Raw genomic sequence first — 23,948 nt, forward strand, 5'->3', positions numbered from 1 at the left:
CCACCAAAACTCGCGAACCAGGCAAAGTGGCCATTAATCAGAGAGGCAACAAAGAGACCAAAGATAACCCAGAAGGAGCTGCAAAGCTCCACAGCGGAGATTGGGGTATCTGTCCATTGGACCACTTTAAGCCATACACTCCACAGAGCTGGGCTTTATGGAAGAGTGTCCAGAAAAAAATAAGCAAACATGTTTGGTGTTTGGCAAAAGGCATGTGGGAGACTCCCCAAACATATGGAAGAAGGTACTCTGGTCAGATGAGACTAAAATTGAGCTTTTTGGCCATCAAGGAAAACGCTATGTCTGGGGTAAACCCAACACCTCACAACACCCGAGAACACCATCCCCACAGTGAAGCATGGTGGTGGCAGCATCATGCTGTGGGGATGTTTTTCATCGGCAGGGACTGGGAAACTAGTCAGAATTGAATGAATGTTGGATGGCGTTAAATACAGAGAAATTCTTGAGGGAAACCTGTTTCAGTCTTCCAGAGATTTGAGACTGGGACGGAGGTTCACCTTCCAGCAGGACAATGACCCTAAGCATGCAGCTAAAGCAACACTTGAGTGGTTGAAGGGGAAACATTTACATGTCTTGGAATGGCCTAGTCAAACAAAGCCCAGAGGTCAATCCAATTGAAAACCTGTGGTATGAGTTAAAGATTGCTGTACACCAGCGGAAACCATCCAACTTAAAGGAGCTGGAGCTGTTTTGCCTGAAGAATGGGCAAAAATCCCAGTGGCTAGATGTGCCAAGCTTATAGAAATATTCCCCAAGAGACTTGCAGCTGTAATTGCTGCAAAAGGTGGCTCTACAAGGTATTGCCTTTGGGGGGTTGAATAGTTGTGCACGCTCAAGTTCTGTTTTTTGTCTTATTTCTTGTTTGTTCAGAATAAAATACATTTTAATTCCAGGTTGTAAAGGCAACAAAATAAGAAAAATGCCAAGGGGGGTGAATACTTTCACAAGCCACTGTACTCTTCCTGGGACCCAGCAAAATGATGGCTGTTATACATTTTAAAACATTACAATACATTCATAACAGATTTCACAATATACTCAGTGTGTGCCCTCAGGCCTCTACTCTACTATCACATATCGATAACACAAATCCATGTGTGCATGTGTCACGACTTCCTCCAAAGTCGGTTCCTCTCCTTGTTCGGGCGGCGTTCGGTGGTTGACGTCACCTGTCTTCTAGCCATCGCCGATCCACCTTTAATTTTCCATTTGTTTTGTCTTGTTTTCCCACACACCTGGTTTACATTTCCCTCATTACTTGTCGTGTATTTAACTCTCTGTTCCCCCCATGTCTGTATGTGAAATTGTTTGTTGTAAGTGCTTGTGCACATTTTGACTGGTGCGCGACGGGTTTTATACCCATAATTTGTATTTCTCGATGCTGTTGGTTTTGATATTAAACTGCTCCGGATATTACCCAGTTCTGCTCTCCTGTGTCTGACTTCCCTGCCACCAGTTACGCACCCCTTACAACATGTGTGTATAGTGCGTATGCTATCGTGTGTTTGTATGCATGTGTCTGTTTGTGTTGCTTCACATTCCCCGTTGTTTCATAAGGTGTATTTTTTTTCTGTTTTTGAAATCAAATTTTACAGCTGGCATGAGTTGCTTTATGTGGAGTGGCAATATTGTCTGCTAGTGATTTGTTGTCAGACCCAGGTGGCTTATCATTGTTGATAGACAATAATACTTTTTTCATCTCTTCCACACTTCCTTTACGGAATTTAAAATTACAAGGCTAATCTTTCATAATTTGGTCAGATATACTTGGATGTGTAGTGTCAGCGTTTGTTGCTGGCATGTCATGCCTAAGTTTGCTAATATTGGCAATCAAAAAATAATTAGAGTAGCAGGCAATATCAGTGTTTTTTTTTTGATGAATGAGCCATCTGATTCAACGAATGATGGAGTTGAGTTAGCCCTTTTTACCCAAAATGTAATTTAAACTGTTCCAAAGCTTCTTACTATCATTCTTTATGTAATTTATCTTTATTTCAGAGTGCAGTTTCATCTTCTTTTTATTCAGTTTAGTCACGATTTCTCAATTTACAGTACATTTGCCAATCTTTTGTACAGCCAGAACCTATTTGACATTTATTTTGCCTCATCCCTCTCAAGCATACACATTTTCAATTCCTCATCAAACCACAGGAATTGAACAGTTTTCACAGTAATTTTCTTAATGGGGTGCATGCTTATTAGTAACTGGGATAAGCAATTTCATAAATGTGTCAAGTGCAGCGTCCAGTTGCTTGTCATTACACACCACGGACCAACAAATATTCTTCACATCTACAACATAGGAATCATTACAAAACTTTTTGTATGACTTCTTATACACAATATTAGGCCTAGCCTTTGGAACTTTGGTTTTCCTAGATATGGCTACTGTATTGTGATCACTAGATATGAGGGATTTGGATACTGCTTTCAAACACATTTCTCTAGCATTAGTTAAGATATGATCAATACATGTTGATGATTTCATTCCTGTGCTGTTAACCTGAGCCAGGTTGCAGGGACTAGTTACAGTTTGAAGCTTTCTCTTGAGTGGGCAGCCTGATGAAAGCCAGTAAATATTTAAATCACCCAGAAAGTATACCTCTCTATTGATATCACATACATTGTCAAGCATTTTCACACATTATCCAGATACTGACTGTTTGCACTTGGTTGTCTATAGCAGCTTCCCACCAGAAAGGGCTTAAGGTGAGGCAGATGAATCTGTAGCCATATTACTTCAACAGTATTTAACATGAGATTCTCTCTAAGTTTTACCGGAATGTGGTTCTGAATATAATTAGCCACACCTCCACCTTTGGCATTTCTGTAGATCTTATAACCATGTATTGCTACCACTGTATCATCAAAGGTATTATCTAAGTGTATTTCAGAGATAGTCAGAATATGAATGTCATCAGTTACTAGCAAATTATTGATTTCATGAACCTCGTTCTTAAGCTACAGATGTTAACGTGGGCTATTTTTAACACTTTTCTGGGATGCCTGATTTTCTGGCTTTACTGGGAAGCTTAGCAGAGGTAGACATGCTCTGGTTATTTCATTCATGCATGTTAACATCAGAAGCCTCTTCCCTAAGTTTGCTTTATTCACAGCTTTTAAACACTCCGCCAAATCTTATGGCCTAGCCATGCCTGAATCCTGGCCTAGGAAGGCCACCAAAAATTCTGACATTTCCATTCCCAATTACAACATTTTATGTCAAGATAGAACTGCTAAAGGGGGCGGAGTTGCAATCTACTGTAGGGATATCCTACAAAGTTCTGTCATACTATCCAGGTCTATGCCCAAACAGTTCGAGCTTCTACTTGTAAAAATCCATCTCTCCAGAAATAAGTCCCTCACTGTTGCCACTTGTTATTGACCCCCCTCAGCTCCCAGCTGTGTCCTGGACACCATATGTGAATTGATTTCCCCCAATCTATCGTCAGAGTTCATATTGTTAGGTGACCTAAACTGGGACATGCTTAACACCCAGGCCATCCTACAATCTAAGCTAGATGCCCTCAATCTCAAACAAATATCAAGGAACCTACCAGGTACAACCCCAAATCCGTAAACATGGGCACCCTCATAGATATCATCCTGACCAACTTGCCCTCTAAATACACTTCTGCTGTTTTCAACCAGGATCTAAGCGATCACTGCCTCATTGACCGGGTCTGTCATGGGTCGTCGGTCAAACGACCACCCCTCATCACTGTCAAACGCTCCCTAAAACACTTCTACAAGCAGGCCTTTCTAATCGACCTGGACCCAGCTATCCTGGAAGGATATTGACCTCATCCCATCAGTAGAGGATGCCTGGTTGTTCTTTAAAAGTGCTTTCCTCACCATCTTAAATAAGCATGCCCCGTTCAAAAAATTTAGAAGTAAGAACATATATAGCTCTTGGTTCACTCCAGACTTGACTGCCCTTGACCAGCACAAAAACATCCTGTGGCGTACTGCATTGAATAGTCTCCACGATATGCAACTTTTCAGGGAAGTCAGGAACCAATATACACAGTCAGTTAGGAAAGCAAAGGCTAGCTTTTTCAAACAAAAATTTGCACCCTTCAGCTCAATTTCCAAAAAGTTTTGAGACACTGTAAAGTCCATGGAGAAGAAGAGCACCTCCTCCCAACTGCCCACTACACAAGGAAACACTGTTACCACCGATAAATCCACGGTAATCAAGAATTTCAAGAAGTACTTCTCTATGGCTGGCTATGCCTTCCACCTGGCTAACCCAACCCTGGCCAACAGCTCTGCACCCCCTGCAGCAACTGGCCCAAGCCCTCCCGCCGCTTCTCCTTCACCCAAATCCAGGGAGCGGATGTTCTGAAAGCGCTGCAAAATCTGGATGCTACAAATCCTAAAATTATCCGCCACCATTGCTGCAACCACTATTACTAGTCTGTTCAACCTCTCTTTCGTATCGTATGAGATTCCTAAAGATTGGAAAGCGGACGCGGTCATCCCCCTCTTCAAAGGGGGAGACACTCTAGACCCAAACTGTTACAGACCTATATCCATCCTGCCCTGCCTTTCTAAAGTCTTCAAAAGCCAGGTGAACAAACAGATCACCGACCATTTTGAATCACACCGTACCTTCTCCGCTATGCAATCCGGCTTCCGAGCTGGTCACGGCTGCACCTCAGCCTCGCTCAAGGTCCTAAACGATATCATAACCGCCATCAATAAAAGACAGTACTGTGCAGCTGTCTTCATCAACCTTTTGACTCTGTCAATCACTGTATTCTTATCGGCAGACTCAGCCTTGGTTTCTCTAATGACTTCCTCACCTGGTTCACTAACTACTTCTCAGATAGAGTTCAGTGTGCCAAATCGGAGGGCCTGTTGTCTGGACCTCTGGCAGTCTCTATGGGGGTTCAATTCTTGGGCTGACTCTTTTCTCTGTATATATCAATGATGTCGCTCTTGCTGCGGGTGATTATTTTATCCACCTCTATGCAGACGACACCATTCTGTATACATCTCGCACTTCTTTGGACACTGTGTAACAAACCTCCAAACGAGTTTCAATGCCATACAACACTCCTTCCATGGCCTCCAACTGCTCTTAAATGCTAGTAAAATGAAATGGATGCTCCTCAACCAATCGCTGCACGCACCTGCCAGACTAGCATCACTACTCTGGACGGTTCTGACGTAGAATATGTGGACAACTATAAATACTTAGGTGTCTGGCTAGACTGTAAACTGTGCTTCTAGACTCACATTAAGCATCTCCAATCCAAAATTAAATCTAGAATCGGCTTCCTATTTCGCAACAACGCCTCCTTCACTCATGCTGCCAAACATACTGTTGTAAAACTGACTATCCTACCGATCCTTGACTTCGGCGATGTCATTTTCAAAATAGCCTCCAACACTCTACTCAGCAAATTGGATGCAGTCTATCACAGTGCCATCCGTTTTGTCACCAAAGCCCCATATACTACCCACCACTGCGACCTGTATGCTTTCGTTGGCTGGTCCTTGCTACATATTCGTCGCCAAACCCACTGGCTCCAGGTCATCTATAAGTCTCTAAAGCTCCGCCTTATCTCACCTCACTGGTCACCATAGCAACACCCACCCGTAGTACGCGCTCCAGCAGGTATATTTCACTGGTCATCGCTAAAGCCAACACCTCTTTGGCTGCCTTTCCTTCCAGTTCTCTGTTGCCAAGGACTGGAATGAATTCCAAAAATCACTTAAGTTGGAGACTTATCTCCCTCACTAACTTTAAGCATCAGCTGTCAGAGCAGCTTACCGATCACTGCAGCTGTACATAGCCCATCTGTAAATAGCCCATCCAACCAACTACCTACCTCATCCCCATATTTGTTGCTCTGCTCTTTTTCACAGCAGTATTTCTACTTGCACATCCTCATCTGCACATCTATCACTCTAGTGTTAATTGCTAAATTGTAATTACTTCGCCACTATGGCCTATTTATTGCCTTACCTCCTTACTTCATTTGCACACACTGTATACAGATTTTTCTAGTGTGTTATTGACTGTACATTTGTTTATCCTATGTGTAACTCTGTGTTGTTGTTTTTGTCGCACTGCTTTGCTTTATCTTGGCCAGGTGGCAGTTGTAAATGAGAACTTGTTCTCAACTGGCCTACCTGGTTAAATAAAGGTGAAATAAAAATTAATATTTGTATCTTTCCAGGGTGAGTTTCACACAGTGGACTTCCTACTAGGGCACACCACCTCAGTGCTAACAGTATTACTCTGGTTCATAGGCACATGATTACTGCATACAATAGCTATAGGATCAGCAGAGGCATTCAGGGCAGTTAGAGGGACATACTTTAGGTTACTTACATGGTGTCTTTCATCACCCCTTGGATAATGTATATTTGCTGAAGCATTATGACAACTCAGCGACACAATGGTAGGGATTAAAAGAGCTGGACTTGGGTCATTGATAAGTTATTGTCTCAACACAGCCTTATAATTCTGTGAAAGGATCCAGGAACCCAAATTATTTGGGTGCTTACCATCCTCATAAATACGAGCTTTGTTTCCAGAAGGTATCAAAATTGTCAATAAATGTTACACACACAGAGCTGCACTCTTCTCGTAGCCAGTTATGGAAAGTTGAAAGTCTGCAAAACTGTTACATGCCACAATTTAGGGAGGGCAGAGGGCCAGATATTATGGGGCATTTGTTGCTGTGAAGTGGAGACCCCACATGAACCATGACATTATCAATCCCCAGTGACTGACTCATAACCTCGGGAAGCAACCTGGTGATATACTGAAATTTTGCCCCAGGAAAACACAGTCTTTGCCACAAGCACAGATATATGCCTCACCATCGAGCTCCCTATCACAATTGCCGGAATGATCTGGCCTCTGCCGGGTCTCGAAGAAGATTGCGAGGCCAGAGCCACAAACCTCACCTGAGGGCTGCAGAGACACCAGCTGCGTGCAGGCCACAACAGCCAAAGGGACAGAGCTGATCCAGAGACTATGGCCCAGCGGAAAGGGGCCACGGTGGTCCAGGCTGTGCCCAGGCAGTTGATTGACTAGAACAGGGAGAGGTAGCTGGAGGAGCATCCACAGCCATGGAGGGAACACCCAAGCCCCCGGCAGAAGACAGCTGGTACAGGGGCTCAAAGCGATTTGAAAGTCTTCAGTCCTGCTAAATTGTAATTATTCACTCCTATTTATTGCCTACCTCCTCATGCCTTTTGCACACAATGTAGATATAATTTTTTTTTCTACTATGTTATTGACTTGTTTATTGTTTACTCCATGTGTAACTCTGTGTTGTCTGTTCACACTGCTATGCTTTATCTTGGCCAGGTCGCAGTTGCAAATGAGAACTTGTTCTCAACCAGCCTACCAGGTTAAATAAAGGTGTTCTCAAATAGCCTACCTGGTTAAATAAAGGTGTTCTCAACTAGCCTACCTGGTTAAATAAAGGTGTTCTCAACTAGCCTACCTGGTTAAATAAAGGTGTTCTCAACTAGCCTACCTGGTTAAATAAAGATGTTCTCAACTAGCCTACCTGGTTAAATAAAGGTGAAATAAAAATGTAAAAAAAGATGTGGGGGAAGAAGGAAGGCGCGCCGAGAACGATGTGTGTGTATGTGTGTTAGTCTCAGGGGTTTGCTGGAGATTTGAAGCAGATCTACAGTGAAACTAAAAGCATTGATTTCAGCATGCTCGAGGAGGTCAAAGAGAGGGAGTTTGTCTCCTAAACCATGTGCACTGGCCTTGAACCACTCTCAGCTGAGTCATACAGCTTTCTAAACCTGCTCCCCTACGCCATTGGTTGACGTTTCCTCCAAGTACAGATCTAGGATCAGCTAGATCCTAACCTGAACCATTAGTGAGGAAAATGTTCAACTGACCCAGAATCACACTAACCCAGGAACAACAGACAGGAAAAGAGTAAAAGAGATCTGACATTTACATGTATCGTTTAGCGGCCGTCCTAGCTTGTTGAGAACACTTGTTGAGAACACAGAGGCTGTGTGTTAGCTAGCCAGCCCAGGCTAATAAAGCCCCGTTACCATTATGGAGGCTGTGTTAGCTAGCCAGGCCTAGGCTAATAAAGCCCCATTACCATAATGGAGGCTGGGTGTTAACTATCCAGGCCCAGGCTAATAAAGCCCCATTACCATTATGGAGGCTGTGTTAGCTAGCCAGGTCCAGGCTAATAAAGCCCTGTTACCATAATGGAGGCTGTGTTAGCTAGCCAGGCCCAGGCTAATAAAGCCCTATTACCATTATGTAGAATGTGTGCTAGCTAGCCAGGCCCAGGCTAATAAAGCCCTATTACCATTATGTAGAATGTGTGCTAGCTAGCCAGGCCCAGGCTAATAAAGCCCTATTACCATTATGTAGAATGTGTGCTAGCTAGCCGGGGTGGAGTTGTGTATGATGTGCCACAGAGCTTTGTGATATGGAGAGGTGCTGAGGAAGAGCAAGGAGAAAGTGGTGAATGGAAGACTCATGATTAGAGGAGCAGCACGGCACAACATAACACAGTGGAGGACAGTCTATCACTGCGTTGATGTTTTTTTTCTACTCTCTTCTGATCTCCCCTCTCTTAAACTCACACTTCCTTCATGCTTACATTTTAGTCATTTAACAGACACGCTTATCCAGAGCCTCCCCTCTCTCCGTCTCTCACTCTCCCTGGACACCAACACAAAGTGCCCACTTCTATCCAAAAGGATTGTGTTAAACAGTCTCCAGAGGAAAATAGGGAGGGATCCCTTTGCTGGGCAAGATCAGAAGAGAAAAAGGAGCCCCGTATATTTGGACTGACAGGCTTCTCAGTGTGAGAAGACAAACTGTGTGGAGTATGGGTCACAGAGGGGTCACCAGCTGTCACAATGCAACACACCTACCCTTTGAGTAATACGGTGGTTATGAATTGATCGTTTGTATGTGCGTGGTTATGTGCGTGGTTGTGTGTGCGTTCATGCATGGTTGTGTGTATGTGGTCTTGCAAAACTCTCTCCCAAGCCTTCCTGTGTGAGTCCTGTGGCTGGGCAGTCCAGTAGGATCTGGCTACAGGCCTGCTGTACTAACGTGGAAGAGTCAGCCAGGAGGGAAATGGAACGTGTCATCACATCTACATGGCAGACTCACAAATCCCGCCCTGGGCTTCTAGAAGGAAAATCTAAACTAGTGTTGGTTCTTTTCTCTGAACTAATTAGCAGGGGCTTCCTAAATTGTACTGTATAATAATGAGATAATAAATAAAGAGAAGAGCAGTGGGAAAATATCCTTCTGGTGAGTAAGAACACTTTGAATCGACTAAACTGTTTAAAAACAGGTAGAAGTGAGTTTGGCAGTATATACTGGTAATGTATAAACACTGACCTTTACCAAGGTCAATCGGTTTGGAACACAACCATCACCATGGTTTTATTGTTTTTATCAGCCTATGCAATCAAACTGTCAGTCATAGCCATTCTGTGTGAAGCAGTGAGATGACATTATATAATGATACCATTGTGCAGCTTCTGCCCATGCAATTCAATAGCAAGGCTGTTAAGTGTTGTTAATAGTGCAATGATAAGAAAGGAGGCAATCCACATTAGATCATAAAAAGATACTGAACATTGTACTTCATAAAATATTATCAACACTAGAGATGGCTGTAAATGTTCCTCATACTCTTGGAAAGTCTGACAGTGCCCTAATTAAAATATATCATAAACATAATGTGAGCTGGAAGTTGAGGCTGTTTCAGTACAAGGGGAAGTGGTGGGAGGACAGATTTGATCCATCCATACCCTTAGATAACAGAGTATGTAACCATGGGCTGTAATTTGGGATTAAAAAAGTGGTCTGCTGTTTGGGTGACCCCTCCCATGGCTGGTGACAGCCTGTCTAGGCCCAGTGATTGCACCCCGAATCCTATCATTGCTGTGGTATACACAGTAATTACAGTAGCAGGAGGATTTGTGGGTAGTGTATTATCAATAGAGATTGGGCCTTCATCAACAGACCCAGACTCATATGGGGTGTATTCACTTGAAAACAAACAGAGGCAAGAGGGCTGAAAGGAGGACAGGCTAAATTGAACTTCTCCATTAAGAAACACAATTGTTTTGTGGCAAAATGTTTTCCGTTTAGATACTGTTTGTACTAATGAACACACCCCGAAAACAACTCGGAAGTTCAAGGACATGAAAACAAAACATCAACAAGAAGGATCAAGTGTTCAAATAAGGACATGTGATTGTGCTGCTATCAACGTATTCTACACATAATCTAGAATGCATTGGTTAATTTCCTAATTCTTGGCAGACTCCTGTTGAAGTTCAAAGTGCAGTCATGGAACACTGCCATAAAGACAGAGCACAATAACACATCTCATGCTACTCTATGTTGACAGTTAAAGGTGCACACTGGTCATTACATCAACGGTACATATTGTCTGGCAAGCACACCTTGCCCCGTGACTCAGGAACTGTGGCACAGCAGTAAGGACCTCCTGATATACAGTGGGGTCTGACATTTTTGACATCCTTGATAAAAATGAGCAAAAATTACTGTTTAAATTATATAATTAAAATATTATATTATTTTATACTAATACAATTCCAACAAATGTACATGCCTGGATTTGGATAAATAACATTGGCAATTTGATTGGAAGCGGTTCATTGATCAGATGACATGAAAATAGAGCTCTTTGGCCACGCCCACCGGTGGTGGGTTTTACGTCAAAATGAGAATGCATAAGCAGAAAAGAACCCCATACACAATGTCAACTAGTAATGTTGATGTTATGAGGCTATTTTGCTTCCAATGCTCCTGGAGCTCTTGTTAAGGTCAACGGCATCATGAACTTTAACCAGTACCAGAAGATTTTTCCCCAAAACCTGGTCGCCTCTGCCAGGAGGCTGACACTCTGGCACAAGTGGATCTTCCAGCAAGACAATAACCCCAAGCTCAAATATTGGACTATAAATTGTGCCTTCCTATATTATGCAAAAAATATATACAGTGCCTTGCGAAAGTATTCGGCCCCCTTGAACTTTGCGACCTTTTGCCTCATTTCAGGCTTCAAACATAAAGATATAAAACTGTATTTTTTTGTGAAGAATCAACAACAAGTGGGACACAATCATGAAGTGGAACGACATTTATTGGATATTTGAAACTTTTTTAACAAATCAAAAACTGAAAAATTGGGCGTGCAAAATTATTCAGCCCCCTTAAGTTAATACTTTGTAGCGCCACCTTTTGCTGCGATTACAGCTGTAAGTCGCTTGGGGTATGTCTCTATCAGTTTTGCACATCGAGAGACTGACATTTTTTCCCATTCCTCCTTGCAAAACAGCTCGAGCTCAGTGAGGTTGGATGGAGAGCATTTGTGAACAGCAGTTTTCAGTTCTTTCCACAGATTCTCGATTGGATTCAGGTCTGGACTTTGACTTGGCCATTCTAACACCTGGATATGTTTATTTTTGAACCATTCCATTGTAGATTTTGCTTTATGTTTTGGATCATTGTCTTGTTGGAAGACAAATCTCCGTCCCAGTCTCAGGTATTTTGCAGACTCCATCAGGTTTTCTTCCAGAATGGTCCTGTATTTGGCTCCATCCATCTTCCCATCAATTTTAACCATCTTCCCTGTCCCTGCTGAAGAAAAGCAGGCCCAAACCATGATGCTGCCACCACCATGTTTGACAGTGGGGATGGTGTGTTCAGCTGTGTTGCTTTTACGCCAAACATAAAGTTTTGCATTGTTGCCAAAAAGTTCAATTTTGGTTTCATCTGACCAGAGCACCTTCTTCCACATGTTTGGTGTGTCTCCCAGGTGGCTTGTGGCAAACTTTAAACAACACTTTTTATGGATATCTTTAAGAAATGGCTTTCTTCTTGCCACTCTTCCATAAAGGCCAGATTTGTGCAATAAACAACTGATTGTTGTCCTATGGACAGAGTCTCCCAACTCAGCTGTAGATCTCTGCAGTTCATCCAGAGTTATCATGGGCCTCTTGGCTGCATCTCTGATCAGTCTTCTCCTTGTATGAGCTGAAAGTTTAGAGGGACGGCCAGGTCTTGGTAGATTTGCAGTGGTCTGATACTTCTTCCATTTCAATATTATCGCTTGCACAGTGCTCCTTGGGATGTTTAAAGCTTGGGAAATCTTTTTGTATCCAAATCCGGCTTTAAACTTCTTCACAACAGTATCTCGGACCTGCCTGATGTGTTCCTTGTTCTTCATGATGCTCTCTGCGCTTTTAACGGACCTCTGAGACTATCACAGTGCAGGTGCATTTATACGGAGACTTGATTACACACAGGTGGATTGTATTTATCATCATTAGTCATTTAGGTCAACATTGGATCATTCAGAGATCCTCACTGAACTTCTGGAGAGAGTTTGCTGCACTGAAAGTAAAGGGGCTGAATAATTTTGCACGCCCAATTTTTCAGTTTTTGATTTGTTAAAAAAGTTTGAAATATCCAATAAATGTCGTTCCACGTCATGATTGTGTCCCACTTGTTGTTGATTCTTCACAAAAAAATACAGTTTTATATCTTTATGTTTGAAGTCTGAAATATGGCAAAAGGTCGCAAAGTTCAAGGGGGCCGAATACTTTCGCAAGGCACTGTATACACTGCTCAAAAAAATAAAGGGAACACTAAAATAACACATCCTAGATCTGAATTAATGAAATATTCTTATTAAATACTTTTTTCTTTACATAGTTGAATGTGCTGACAACAAAACCACACAAAAATGATCAATGGAAATCAAATGTATCAACCCTTGGAGGTCTGGATTTGGAGTCACACTCAAAATTAAGGTGGAAAACCACACTACAGGCTGATCCAACTTTGATGTAATGTCCTTAAAACAAGTCAAAATTAGGCTCAGTAGTGTGTGTGGCCTCCACGTGCCTGTATGAACTCCCTACAACGCCTGGGCATGCTCCTGATGAGGTGGCGGATGGTCTCCTGTGGGATCTCCTCCCAGACCTGGACTAAAGCATCCGCCAACTCCTGGACAGTCTGTGGTGCAACGTGGCGTTGGTGGATGGAGCGAGACATGATGTCCCAGATGTGCTCAATTGGATTCAGGTCTGGGGAACGGGTGGGCCAGTCCATAGCATCACTGCCTTCCTCTTGCAGGAACTGCTGACACACTCCAGCCACATGAGGTCTAGCATGGTCTTGCATTAGGAGGAACCCAGGGCCAACCGCACCAGCATATGGTCTCACAAGGGGTCTGAGGATCTCATCTCGGTACCTAATGTGCGGCCCCCAAAAGAAATGCCACCCCACACCATGACTGACCCACCGCCAAACCGGTCATGCTGGAGGATGTTGCAGGCAGAAGAACGTTCTCCACGGCGTCTCCAGACTGTCACGTCTGTCACTTGTGCTCAGTGTGAACCTGCTTTCATCCGTGTCAGTGGCGAATTTGCCAATCTTGGTGTTCTCTGGCAAATGCCAAACGTCCTGCACGGTGTTGGGCTGTAAGCACAACTCCCACCTGTGGACGTCGGGCCCTCATACCACCCTCATGGAGTCTGTTTCTGACCGTTTGAGCAGACACATGCACATTTGTGGCCTGCTGGGCTCTGGCAGTGCTCCTCCTGCTCCTCCTTGCACAAAGGCGGAGGTAGCGGTCCTGCTGCTGGGTTGTTGCCCTGCTGCTGGTGTTTAAACAGGCCTGTATTTGCCTGGGGTTTAAACAGGCCTGTATTTGCCTGGGGTTTAAACAGGCCTGTATTTGCCTGGGGTTTAAAAAGGCCTGTATTTGCCTGGGGTTTAAACAGGCCTGTATTTGCCTGGGGTTTAAACAGGCCTGTATTTGCCTGGGGTTTAAACAGGCCTGTATTTGCCTGGGGTTTAAACAGGCCTGTATTTGCCTGGGGTATAATCAGGCCTGTATTTGCATGGGGTATAATCAGGCCTGTATTTGCATGTGGTTTAAACAGGCCTGTATTTGCATGGGGTATAATCAGGCCTGTATTTGCATGTGGTTTAAACAGGCCTGTATTTGCATGGGGTATAATCAGGCCTGTATTTGCATGTGGTTTAAACAGGCCTGTATTTGCATGTGGTTTAAACAGGCCTGTATTTGCCTGGGGTATAAACAGGCCTGTATTTGCATGGGGTATAATCAGGCCTGTATTTGCATGGGGTATAAACAGTCCTGTATTTGCATGGGGTATAAACAGGCCTGTATTTGCATGGGGTATAATCAGGCCTGTATTTGCATGTGGTTTAAACAGGCCTGTATTTGCATGGGGTATAATCAGGCCTGTATTTGCATGGGGTATAAACAGGCCTGTATTTGCATGGGGTATAAACAGGCCTGTATTTGCATGGGGTATAAACAGGCCTGTATTTGCATGGGGTATAAACAGGCCTGTATTTGCATGGGGTATAATCAGGCCTGTATTTGCATGGGGTATAATCAGGCCTGTATTTGCATGTGGTTTAAACAGGCCTGTATTTGCATGGGGTATAATCAGGCCTGTATTTGCATGGGGTATAAACAGGCCTGTATTTGCATGGGGTATAAACAGGCCTGTATTTGCATGGGGTATAAACAGGCCTGTATTTGCATGGGGTATAAACAGGCCTGTATTTGCATGGGGTATAAACAGGCCTGTATTTGCATGGGGTATAAACAGGCCTGTATTTGCATGGGGTATAAACAGGCCTGTATTTGCATGGGGTATAAACAGGCCTGTATTTGCATGGGGTATAAACAGGCCTGTATTTGCATGGGGTATAAACAGGCCTGTATTTGCATGGGGTATAAACAGGCCTATATTTGCATGGGGTATAATCAGGCCTGTATTTGCATGGGGTATAAACAGGCCTGTATTTGCCTGGGGTTTAAACAGCCCTGTATTTGCACGGGGTTTAAACAGGCCTGTATTTGCATGGGGTATAAACAGGCCTGTATTTGCATGGGGTATAAACAGGCCTGTATTTGCATGGGGTATAAACAGGCCTGTATTTGCATGGGGTTTAAACAGGCCTGTATTTGCATGGGGTATAAACAGGCCTGTATTTGCATGGGGTATAAACAGGCCTGTATTTGCATGGGGTATAAACAGGCCTGTATTTGCATGGGGTATAAACAGGCCTGTATTTGCATGGGGTATAAACAGGCCTGTATTTGCATGTGGTATAAACAGGCCTGTATTTGCATGGGGTATAAACAGGCCTGTATTTGCATGTGGTATAAACAGGCCTGTATTTGCATGGGGTATAAACAGGCCTGTATTTGCATGTGGTATAAACAGGCCTGTATTTGCATGGGGTATAAACAGGCCTGTATTTGATATTTGCATGGTGTTTGCGAATTAAAAGAGGGTTCACCAGAGAATGAAATCATGGTAACATGATACCAGATGGGTGCACTGACTGGCAAACAACATTGAGGAGGACTGAAGCTAGGATTAGCTGTAGTAGGAGGGGAGACTGGGGCAAGGCAGGAAATGGGCTATTTTGTGAAAATGTTCTGTATCATCGTCCTTCATGAGTAGGCTGGTGAATGCAAAACCTTTGATGAAGTTGAACCTCTTTCCATTTGCTTGAAAGATTTTCTATTTTCTAAAATGACAATAGTTGGGGGTTGGGGAGCAGGGGGGCATGGAGTCACCTTCTGTTCCTGTGTAGCAGGCTCCTGCAGCAGGGAACTTCCAAGGGACACACTCCAAGCCACACACACACACGAATAAAGTGCACAAACACACACAAGTGCACACACACAAGTGCGCACACACACGCCCACACAAACACACCTCAAGGACACCTCCGCCCTCTGTGTCTGTGCCTTACACACTCTCAATGAGTCTGCTGCTTTTAATAGAGTGAGCCATGCCTCTCTCCCAGCCAGCGTAAATAAGGAGCTTTAGAGGCTGTTGAAAACCTGTTTACTGTACTGTACTGCTATTACCCCTCCCCTGGTGTGTGTGTTTGGCGAGGGTGTTATAGTGTGCCCCTCAGGTGTCAGGGTGCTAAGCCCCGAGGAACAGACGGCTGCAGAGTCAGAGGCATGCTGAGTCAGCCAAAACAGCACAATGTGGTTGTGTATGGGGGTGTAGTTGTGTGTGTAGGTGTTTGTGTGTGTGTGTTTGTGAGGGACGGTGGATCTGCCTGCTCTACGGTGGAAACACACAGAATAGCGGGAGGCTATGAACAGCTTGCCAAAGGACTGCCACTAATTCAGGCTTTTCTTTTGTCATTGGAGGGAGCGACCAAAACAAAGCCAGAGTTGAATGACCTGATATCTAGTAACACAGCCAGTCTGAACTGATACCTAGTAACACAGCCAGTCTGAACTGATATCTAGTAACACAGCCAGTCTGAACTGATACATAGTAACACAGCCAGTCTGAACTGATATCTAGTAACACAGCCAGTCTGAACTGATACCTAGTAACACAGCCAGTCTGAACTGATACCTAGTGACACATCCAGTCTGAACTGATACCTAGTAACACAGCCAGTCTGATTCTAATGAACTGATACCTAGTAACAATGGAGAGGGATTGGATTCATGATACTGATGGACCAAAACAAAAGCCAGGGATATTGTGTGTGTGTGTACACACTGTATGTGGGTGTATTGAATAAGTTATGTTCGTAAGGAACTGTGTTCTACCCACTCTGTGCATGTGAGTAGCCTACAGTATGTACAGTGCATTCGGAATATATTCAGACCCCTTGGCTTTTTCCAAATGTTTTTACTTTACAGCCTTTTTCTAAAAGGGGTTAAATAAAACAGTTTTCTCATTGATCGACACACAATACCCCATAATGATGAAGCGAAAACAGGTTTTTAGAAATGTTAGCAAATGTATTACAATTTAAAACACTGAAATACCTTAAGGACTCTCAGACCATGAGAAACAAGATTCTCTGGTCTGATGAAACCAAGATTGAACTGTTTGACCTGAATGCCAAGCGTCACATCTGGAGGATGGAGGTGACAGCATCATGCTGTGGGGATGTTTTTCAGCGGCAGGGACTGGGAGACTAGTCAGTATCAAGGAAAAGACGGAGCAAAGTACAAAGAGATCATTGATGATAACCTGCTCCAGAGCGCTCAGGACCTTAGGCTGGGGCGAAGGTTCACCTTCGAACAGGATAACGACCCTCAGCTCACTGCCAAGACAACGCAGGAGTGGCTTTGGGATAAGTCTCTAAATGTCTCTGAGTGGCCCAGCCAGAGCCCGGACTTGAACCTGATCGAACATCTCTGGAGAGACCTGAAAATAGCTATGCAGCTAAGCTCCCATCCAACCTGACAGAGCTTGAGAGGATCTGCAGAGAATAATGGGAGATACAGATGTGGCAAGCTTGTAGCGTCATACCAAAGAAGACTCAAGGCTGTAATCGCTGCCAGAGGTGCTTCAACAATGTACTGGTAAAAATAGGTTTGAATGTATTTGACCTTTATTTAACTAGGCACGTCAGTTAACACCAAATTCTTATTTACAATGACGGTCTACCCCGGCCAAACCCTAACCCGGATGACGCTGGGCCAGTTGTGCACCGCCCTATGTGACTCCCAATCACGGCTGGTTGTGACAAAGCCTGGGATTGAAACAGGGTCTTTAGTGACACCTCTAGCACTGAGATGCAGTGCCTTAGACCGCTGTGCCACTCGGGAGCTTAAAGCAAATGGTCTGAATACTTATGTAAATCTGATATTTCTGTTTTTTTTTTTTTTTTTTAAATGTAAAAAAAAAATTGCTTTGTCATTATGGGGTATTGTGTGTAGATTGATGAGGGAAAAAAACAAATGTTATTAATTTTAGAATAAGGCTGTAACATAACAAAATGTGGAAAAAGTCAAGGGGTTTGAATACTTTCTGAATGCTCTGTATGTGTTTTGCACTGAAGTGCACATTGCATAAAGCTTTAATCAAGGCTGCCTTATTGTGCCTGATCAGATGCGTGGTTGCTTTGTTTGTGATATGAGTGGTGTGTGTGTGTGTGTGTGTGTGCGGGGTGGATTTGCAGGCCATAGTAAAAATAGTCCAGCAGCCTGGGTTGGGGATTAGATGTGTGTTATAACAAGAAAGCTCAACAGGCTTTTCAGGGAACCTACCACAGAGTGCTGGAACAAGGACATCCTACCCACCATCTGTGGATGAGCCAGTCATGCAGGCTGTGCTGGGGGTTGCTGGAGTGGGTGGGATGGAAGAATAGAGCTCTCTCTGTTGAGGAGTGAGTTTGCTATAGGCTGTCTTCTCCTCACTCTGTTGAGGAGTGAGTTTGCTATAGGCTGTCTTCTCCTCACTCTGTTGAGGAGTGAGTTTGCTATAGGCTGTCTTCTCCTCACTCTGTTGAGGAGTGAGTTTGCTATAGGCTGTCTTCTCCTCACTCTGTTGAGGAGTGAGTTTGCTATAGGCTGTCTTCTCCTCACTCTGTTGAGGAGTGAGTTTGCTATAGGCTGTCTTCTCCTCACTCTGTTGCTCTTCAAGGAAACCCTTTGTAACCAGACACTGCTGCTGCTTGTTGTTGATGTTTTTGTTTGTTTTGTTTTTGTACAACACACAACGCCTACTTGGTTGTTATGAGAAGGCACTGCCCTGTTGAGATGTCTTCTCTAAGGCTGGAGAGTAGAGCCATCATATTGAGGCTGTTCTGGATGGTAAAGGACACGGCAGTATGAACCAGTTCTGACAATGTTGAAAGGGGGGGGGGGGTCAGCCATTGTAGCTCCTACAAGCTGAATGACTACTACATGCTGTAGACCAGCTGAATGACTACTACACACTGGAGACCAGCTGAATGACTACTACACGCTGTAGACCAGCTGAATGACTACTACACCCTGTAGACCAGCTGAATGACTACTACACGCTGTAGACCAGCTGAATGACTACTACACTCTGTAGACCAGCTGAATGACTACTACACGCTGTAGACCAGCTGAATGACTACTACACGCTGTAGACCAGCTGAATGACTACTACATGCTGTAGACCAGCTGAATGACTACTACATGCTGTAGACCAGCTGAATGACTACTACACGCTGTAGACCAGCTGAATGACTACTACACGCTGTAGACCAGCTGAATGACTACTACACGCTGTAGACCAGCTGAATGACTACTACACGCTGTAGACAAGCTGATTGACTACTACACTCTGTAGACCAGCTAAATGACTACTACACGCTGTAGACCAGCTGAATGACTACTACACACTGTAGACCAGCTGAATGACTACTACACGCTGTAGACCAGCTGAATGACTACTACACGCTGTAGACCAGCTGAATGACTACTACATGCTGTAGACCAGCTGAATCACTACTACACGCTGTAGACCAGCTGAATGACTACTACATGCTGTAGACCAGCTGAATGACTACTACATGCTGTAGACCAGCTGAATGACTACTACACGCTATAGACCAGCTGAATGACTACTACATGCTGTAGACCAGCTGAATGACTACTACACGCTGTAGACCAGCTGAATGACTACTACATGCTGTAGACCAGCTGAATGACTACTACATGCTGTAGACCAGCTGAATGACTACTACACGCTGTAGACCAGCTGAATGACTACTACATGCTGTAGACCAGCTGAATGACTACTACACGCTGTAGACCAGCTGAATGACTACTACACGCTGTAGACCAGCTGAATGACTACTACATGCTGTAGACCAGCTGAATGACTACTACATGCTGTAGACCAGCTGAATGACTACTACACGCTGTAGACCAGCTGAATGACTACTACACGCTGTAGACCAGCTGAATGACTACTACACGCTGTAGACCAGCTGAATGACTACTACATGCTGTAGACCAGCTGAATGACTACTACATGCTGTAGACCAGCTGAATGACTACTACACGCTGTAGACCAGCTGAATGACTACTACACGCTGTAGACCAGCTGAATGACTACTACACCCTGTAGACCAGCTGAATGACTACTACATGCTGTAGACCAGCTGAATGACTACTACACGCTGTAGACCAGCTGAATGACTACTACACCCTGTAGACCAGCTGAATGACTACTACAGTGGGCTCCAAAATGACTGGCAATGCACAAACAATACTTAAAAAAATATAAACAATATAATTACAGAGATAAACTCAAAATACCAACATGTGAGAAATACTGTACTTTATTAATGTTTCCATGGAACCAACCAAAATCATACAATTATTTAATACAAAATAAATGTAACCAAAATCAACGTTTCATAGATATTGGCACTCCTCATTTAGTACTTAGTGCAACAACCTCTGGTAAGGATAATAGCATGGAGTCTTTTCCTGTAATGTTTGACAAGGTTAAGGAACACATTTAGAGGGATTATGGACCATTCCTCTATGCAGATCCTTTCAAGATCCTTCACATTCTTGGGTTTGTGCTTATCCACTGGCCTCTTCAATTCAGCCCACAGGTTTTCCTTTGGATTGAGGTCCGGCTACTGAGATGGCCATGGCAGAACATTGATTTAGTTGTCACAGATCTTGAGGTATGTTTCGGGTCATTGTCTGGTTGGAAAGTCCACCTACGGCCAAGTCTAAGCCTTTTGAAATTTTAAATTTGAACTTTATTTAACTAGGCAAGTCAGTTAAGAACAAATTCTTATTTTCAATGCCGGCCTAGGAACAGTTCAGGGGCAGAATGACAGATTGTACCTTGTCAGCTCAGGGATTTGAACTTGCAACCTTTTGGTTACTAGTCCAATACTCTAACCACTAGGCTACCTGCCGCCCCTTCTAGCAGAGGCAGATTGTCAGCCAAAATTGCCTGATACTTGCAGGCCACCAAGGCCTGCAATTCTTTCACAGTGATTCTTGGGGATTTTGTTGCTTCTCTCACCATCCTCCTCCCTATCCTGGGGGCAAAATGCATTTGCGTCCTCTACCCGTGAGGTTTTCAACTGTTCCATATCTTTTGATTTAAAGAAAATTGCCCTGACAGTGCTCAGTGGTATATTCAATCGTTTGTGGATCTTCTTGTAGCCATTACCAGATTTATGAAGGTCTACGACCATCTGTCTCTTTTGAACTGCCAGTTCTTTTGTTTTCTTCATGGTGTTGGATGACAGCGGGATATTGCATGCGTGTTACCTCATTTTTATACCCTAGTGAAACAGGAAGTTATGTAATGGCTCAATTATAGTTCCTTAAGACTTAGATAAACTTAAATATGTGGAATTTAATTCCTGGTTTAATTTTGGTAGATGTTATTTACAATAGTCTTTAAGGGTGCCATTAATTGTGAAACCTTGATTTGGAGGACATTGATTTTTAATTAAATCAATAAATAATTTTGGTGGGTTCCATTGAAACATTAATAAAGTACAGTATTTCTCACATGATGGTATTTTGAGTTTATCTCTGTAATTATATTGTTTATATTTATTTAAGCATTGTTTGTGCATTGCCAGTCAGGGGTGCCAGTAATTTTGGAGCCCACTGTACACACTGTAGACCACTGAATGACTACTACATGGCCACAGGACAGGTACTCCAATAGTGCAGTAGGCCGACAGACCGACCGACGCAGTCGGCTAGGTGTTCTGACATGGTCTGGTTCCTCAGGACATGGAGGTTGCTGCTATGCTCCAACCCATGCCCTATAGCTGGAAGATGTGTGTGTGTGTGTGTACTATACCTGAGCTGTTGGTGCGCCCGCGGTACACGTCGTCGTAGGCCTTCCACTGCTGCGTGACCTGGTAGGCATGGATAAACACCACCAGTACCCCAACCAGGCAGATGAGAGGCACCAGGGCTGCTGTACACAGAGCAGCATAGATATTAGGAATGAAACACCTGCAGAGAGAGAGAGACAGGGAAGAGAAAGAGAGAAAGGGGTGGGAGAGAGAGAGAGAGAGAGGGGGGAGGGAGAGAAGAGAGAGAGGGGTGTAGAAAGAAAGAAAGAGAGCAGGGAGAGAGAGAGAGAGAGAGAGAGAGAGAGAGAGAGAGGGGGAGGGAGGGAGGGAGGGAGAGAAGAGAGAGAGAGGAGGAGGGGAAAAGAGAGAGACGGGGGGGTGTTATTACAAAAAAACTTGCAGTAAACCGCCAAGGAAAGAAGCAAACGTAAGCTATGTTATTTTACTATGCTGCATTACAGTAGGTCAAGATCTTGTTGCTTCAACATCCTTAAACAGGATCTTGGCCCTGATACATCTGAGCCTTCACAACACACTCAGAATTCCCAGTTAATAACAAACAAAGACATTTCCTTTCTGTACAAACATGAGGTTAAACCTCCCTCTCACCACTAGTTCAGCCCTGAAGCAACCTGGGGATAACATCTAAATACACTGAAGTGTTTTTCTGTTTAAGGGAGGGGACAAACAAAACATTTTCCCTCCTTTTTAAAATGGAGTCTTGTTTTTTTTAGAAGCTTTATGTCGATATATCTGCTCTGTTTGCCCTCGCTTGTATTCTCTCCAGTCTTCAGGGTGCCAAAGTGACAGACAGGTGGAGAGCGTGGCAAAAGGGCAGGACTGCTCTCGCCTCTGCTGCTGGTTAGGGAATGGTTAGAACTATCTGGCAGGGGATCAGATCCACCACTGTCTCTGACCACTTCAAATAAAACATCTAACACTTCTCTTCCAAGCTCTGGTCAAATACTGATCCTGGGCTCTATCTTAACAAACCTAATGCAATGGTCAATCTAAGCGCTGGTAGTGGTGCTATCAGTTCAAGGGTGTGTCAGAAATCTTTTTGATAATTTAACAAGCAAGACCGATGGGTGCAGTGCTGGCGGTGGTGCTAAATGGCTGGATATGGATTAATAAATCAATTGTATGTGTCGAGGCTTGACCCCTTCACTGGCCAATCAGAACCTGCTCCATGGCTAAATATGTGGTTGCTTCAAGTTGTGTTTACGGTCTTTCATGTGTTGACTTTGAATCAACTCCAATTCCAATGTTAGTCGCTTATAGCTTTCAAAAGCAAAAAAAAAAAAAATGTAGATCTATCCCATCTTTGCTTAATATATTAACTTGAACCTATTTGCAGTCCACATTGTTGTAAGTAATTGCATGGCTTCAATATGGAAATATATAGGCCTACATAGCATGCACACTGATAAAGCAGCTAGGCCTACTGTAAAATTGCATTATGGTTGAGCATGGACATGCCAAAAATGATCGGTAAGCAAGATTGAATTCATTATTGATAAGGCCTAAAAAGACAGCGAAACAAAATAAAACAATAAATTGTTTTAAATAGACTGTCTAAATACACTTACAGGCACCATCATGGCTTCCTGTGGGCATATAATATTAAAACAACGCAGACTAAGGAGGGTTTTACGAACACATCTAAACTTTTCACAGTAGCTGGACAAAGATCCAATATCAAGAGAAAAGGAGAATGTCCACTGTTATAGTGCTGCCAAATAGAATGTTTTATGAACTTAATGGGAACCATTTTACAGATCAGATCGCATTCACACTTCTTCAGAAGTTGCATTGCATGAGCGCCACAGACGTTCTCACCATAAAACCAGGATGGTAAATGAGCACCACAGACGTTCTCAACATAAAACCAGGATGGTAAATGAGCACCACAGACGTTCTCACCATAAAACCAGGATGGTAAATGAGCACCACAGACGTTCTCACCATAAAACCAGGATGGTAAATGAGCACCACAGACGTTCTCACCATAAAACCAGGATGGTAAATGAGCACCACAGACATTTTCACCATAAAACCAGGATGGTAAATGAGCACCACAGACGTTCTCACCATAAAACCAGGATGGTAAATGAGCACAACAGACGTTTTCACCATAAAACCAGGATGGTAAATGAGCGCCACAGACGTTCTCACCATAAAACCAGGATGGTAAATGAGCGCCACAGACGTTTTCACCATAAAACCAGGATGGTAAATGAGCACCACAGACGTTCTCACCATAAAACCAGGATGGTAAATG

General features: G+C 43.6%; 1 protein-coding gene across 1 annotated transcript in view; it reads right to left on the bottom strand.

Annotated features, from left to right (window-relative positions):
* LOC139411912 (adhesion G-protein coupled receptor V1-like) overlaps positions 1-23,948 on the bottom strand; it is a 213,606-nt gene that overhangs the window by 23,093 nt on the left and 166,565 nt on the right. The window contains exon 85 of the mRNA XM_071158667.1: positions 21,670-21,827. Within this exon, the coding sequence (XP_071014768.1) occupies positions 21,670-21,827 (158 nt within the window). The remainder of the gene's footprint in view (positions 1-21,669; positions 21,828-23,948) is intronic.

The sequence above is a fragment of the Oncorhynchus clarkii genome, chromosome 6 (assembly GCF_045791955.1).
Source record: "Oncorhynchus clarkii lewisi isolate Uvic-CL-2024 chromosome 6, UVic_Ocla_1.0, whole genome shotgun sequence".
NCBI classification, from domain to species: Eukaryota; Metazoa; Chordata; class Actinopteri; order Salmoniformes; family Salmonidae; genus Oncorhynchus; species Oncorhynchus clarkii.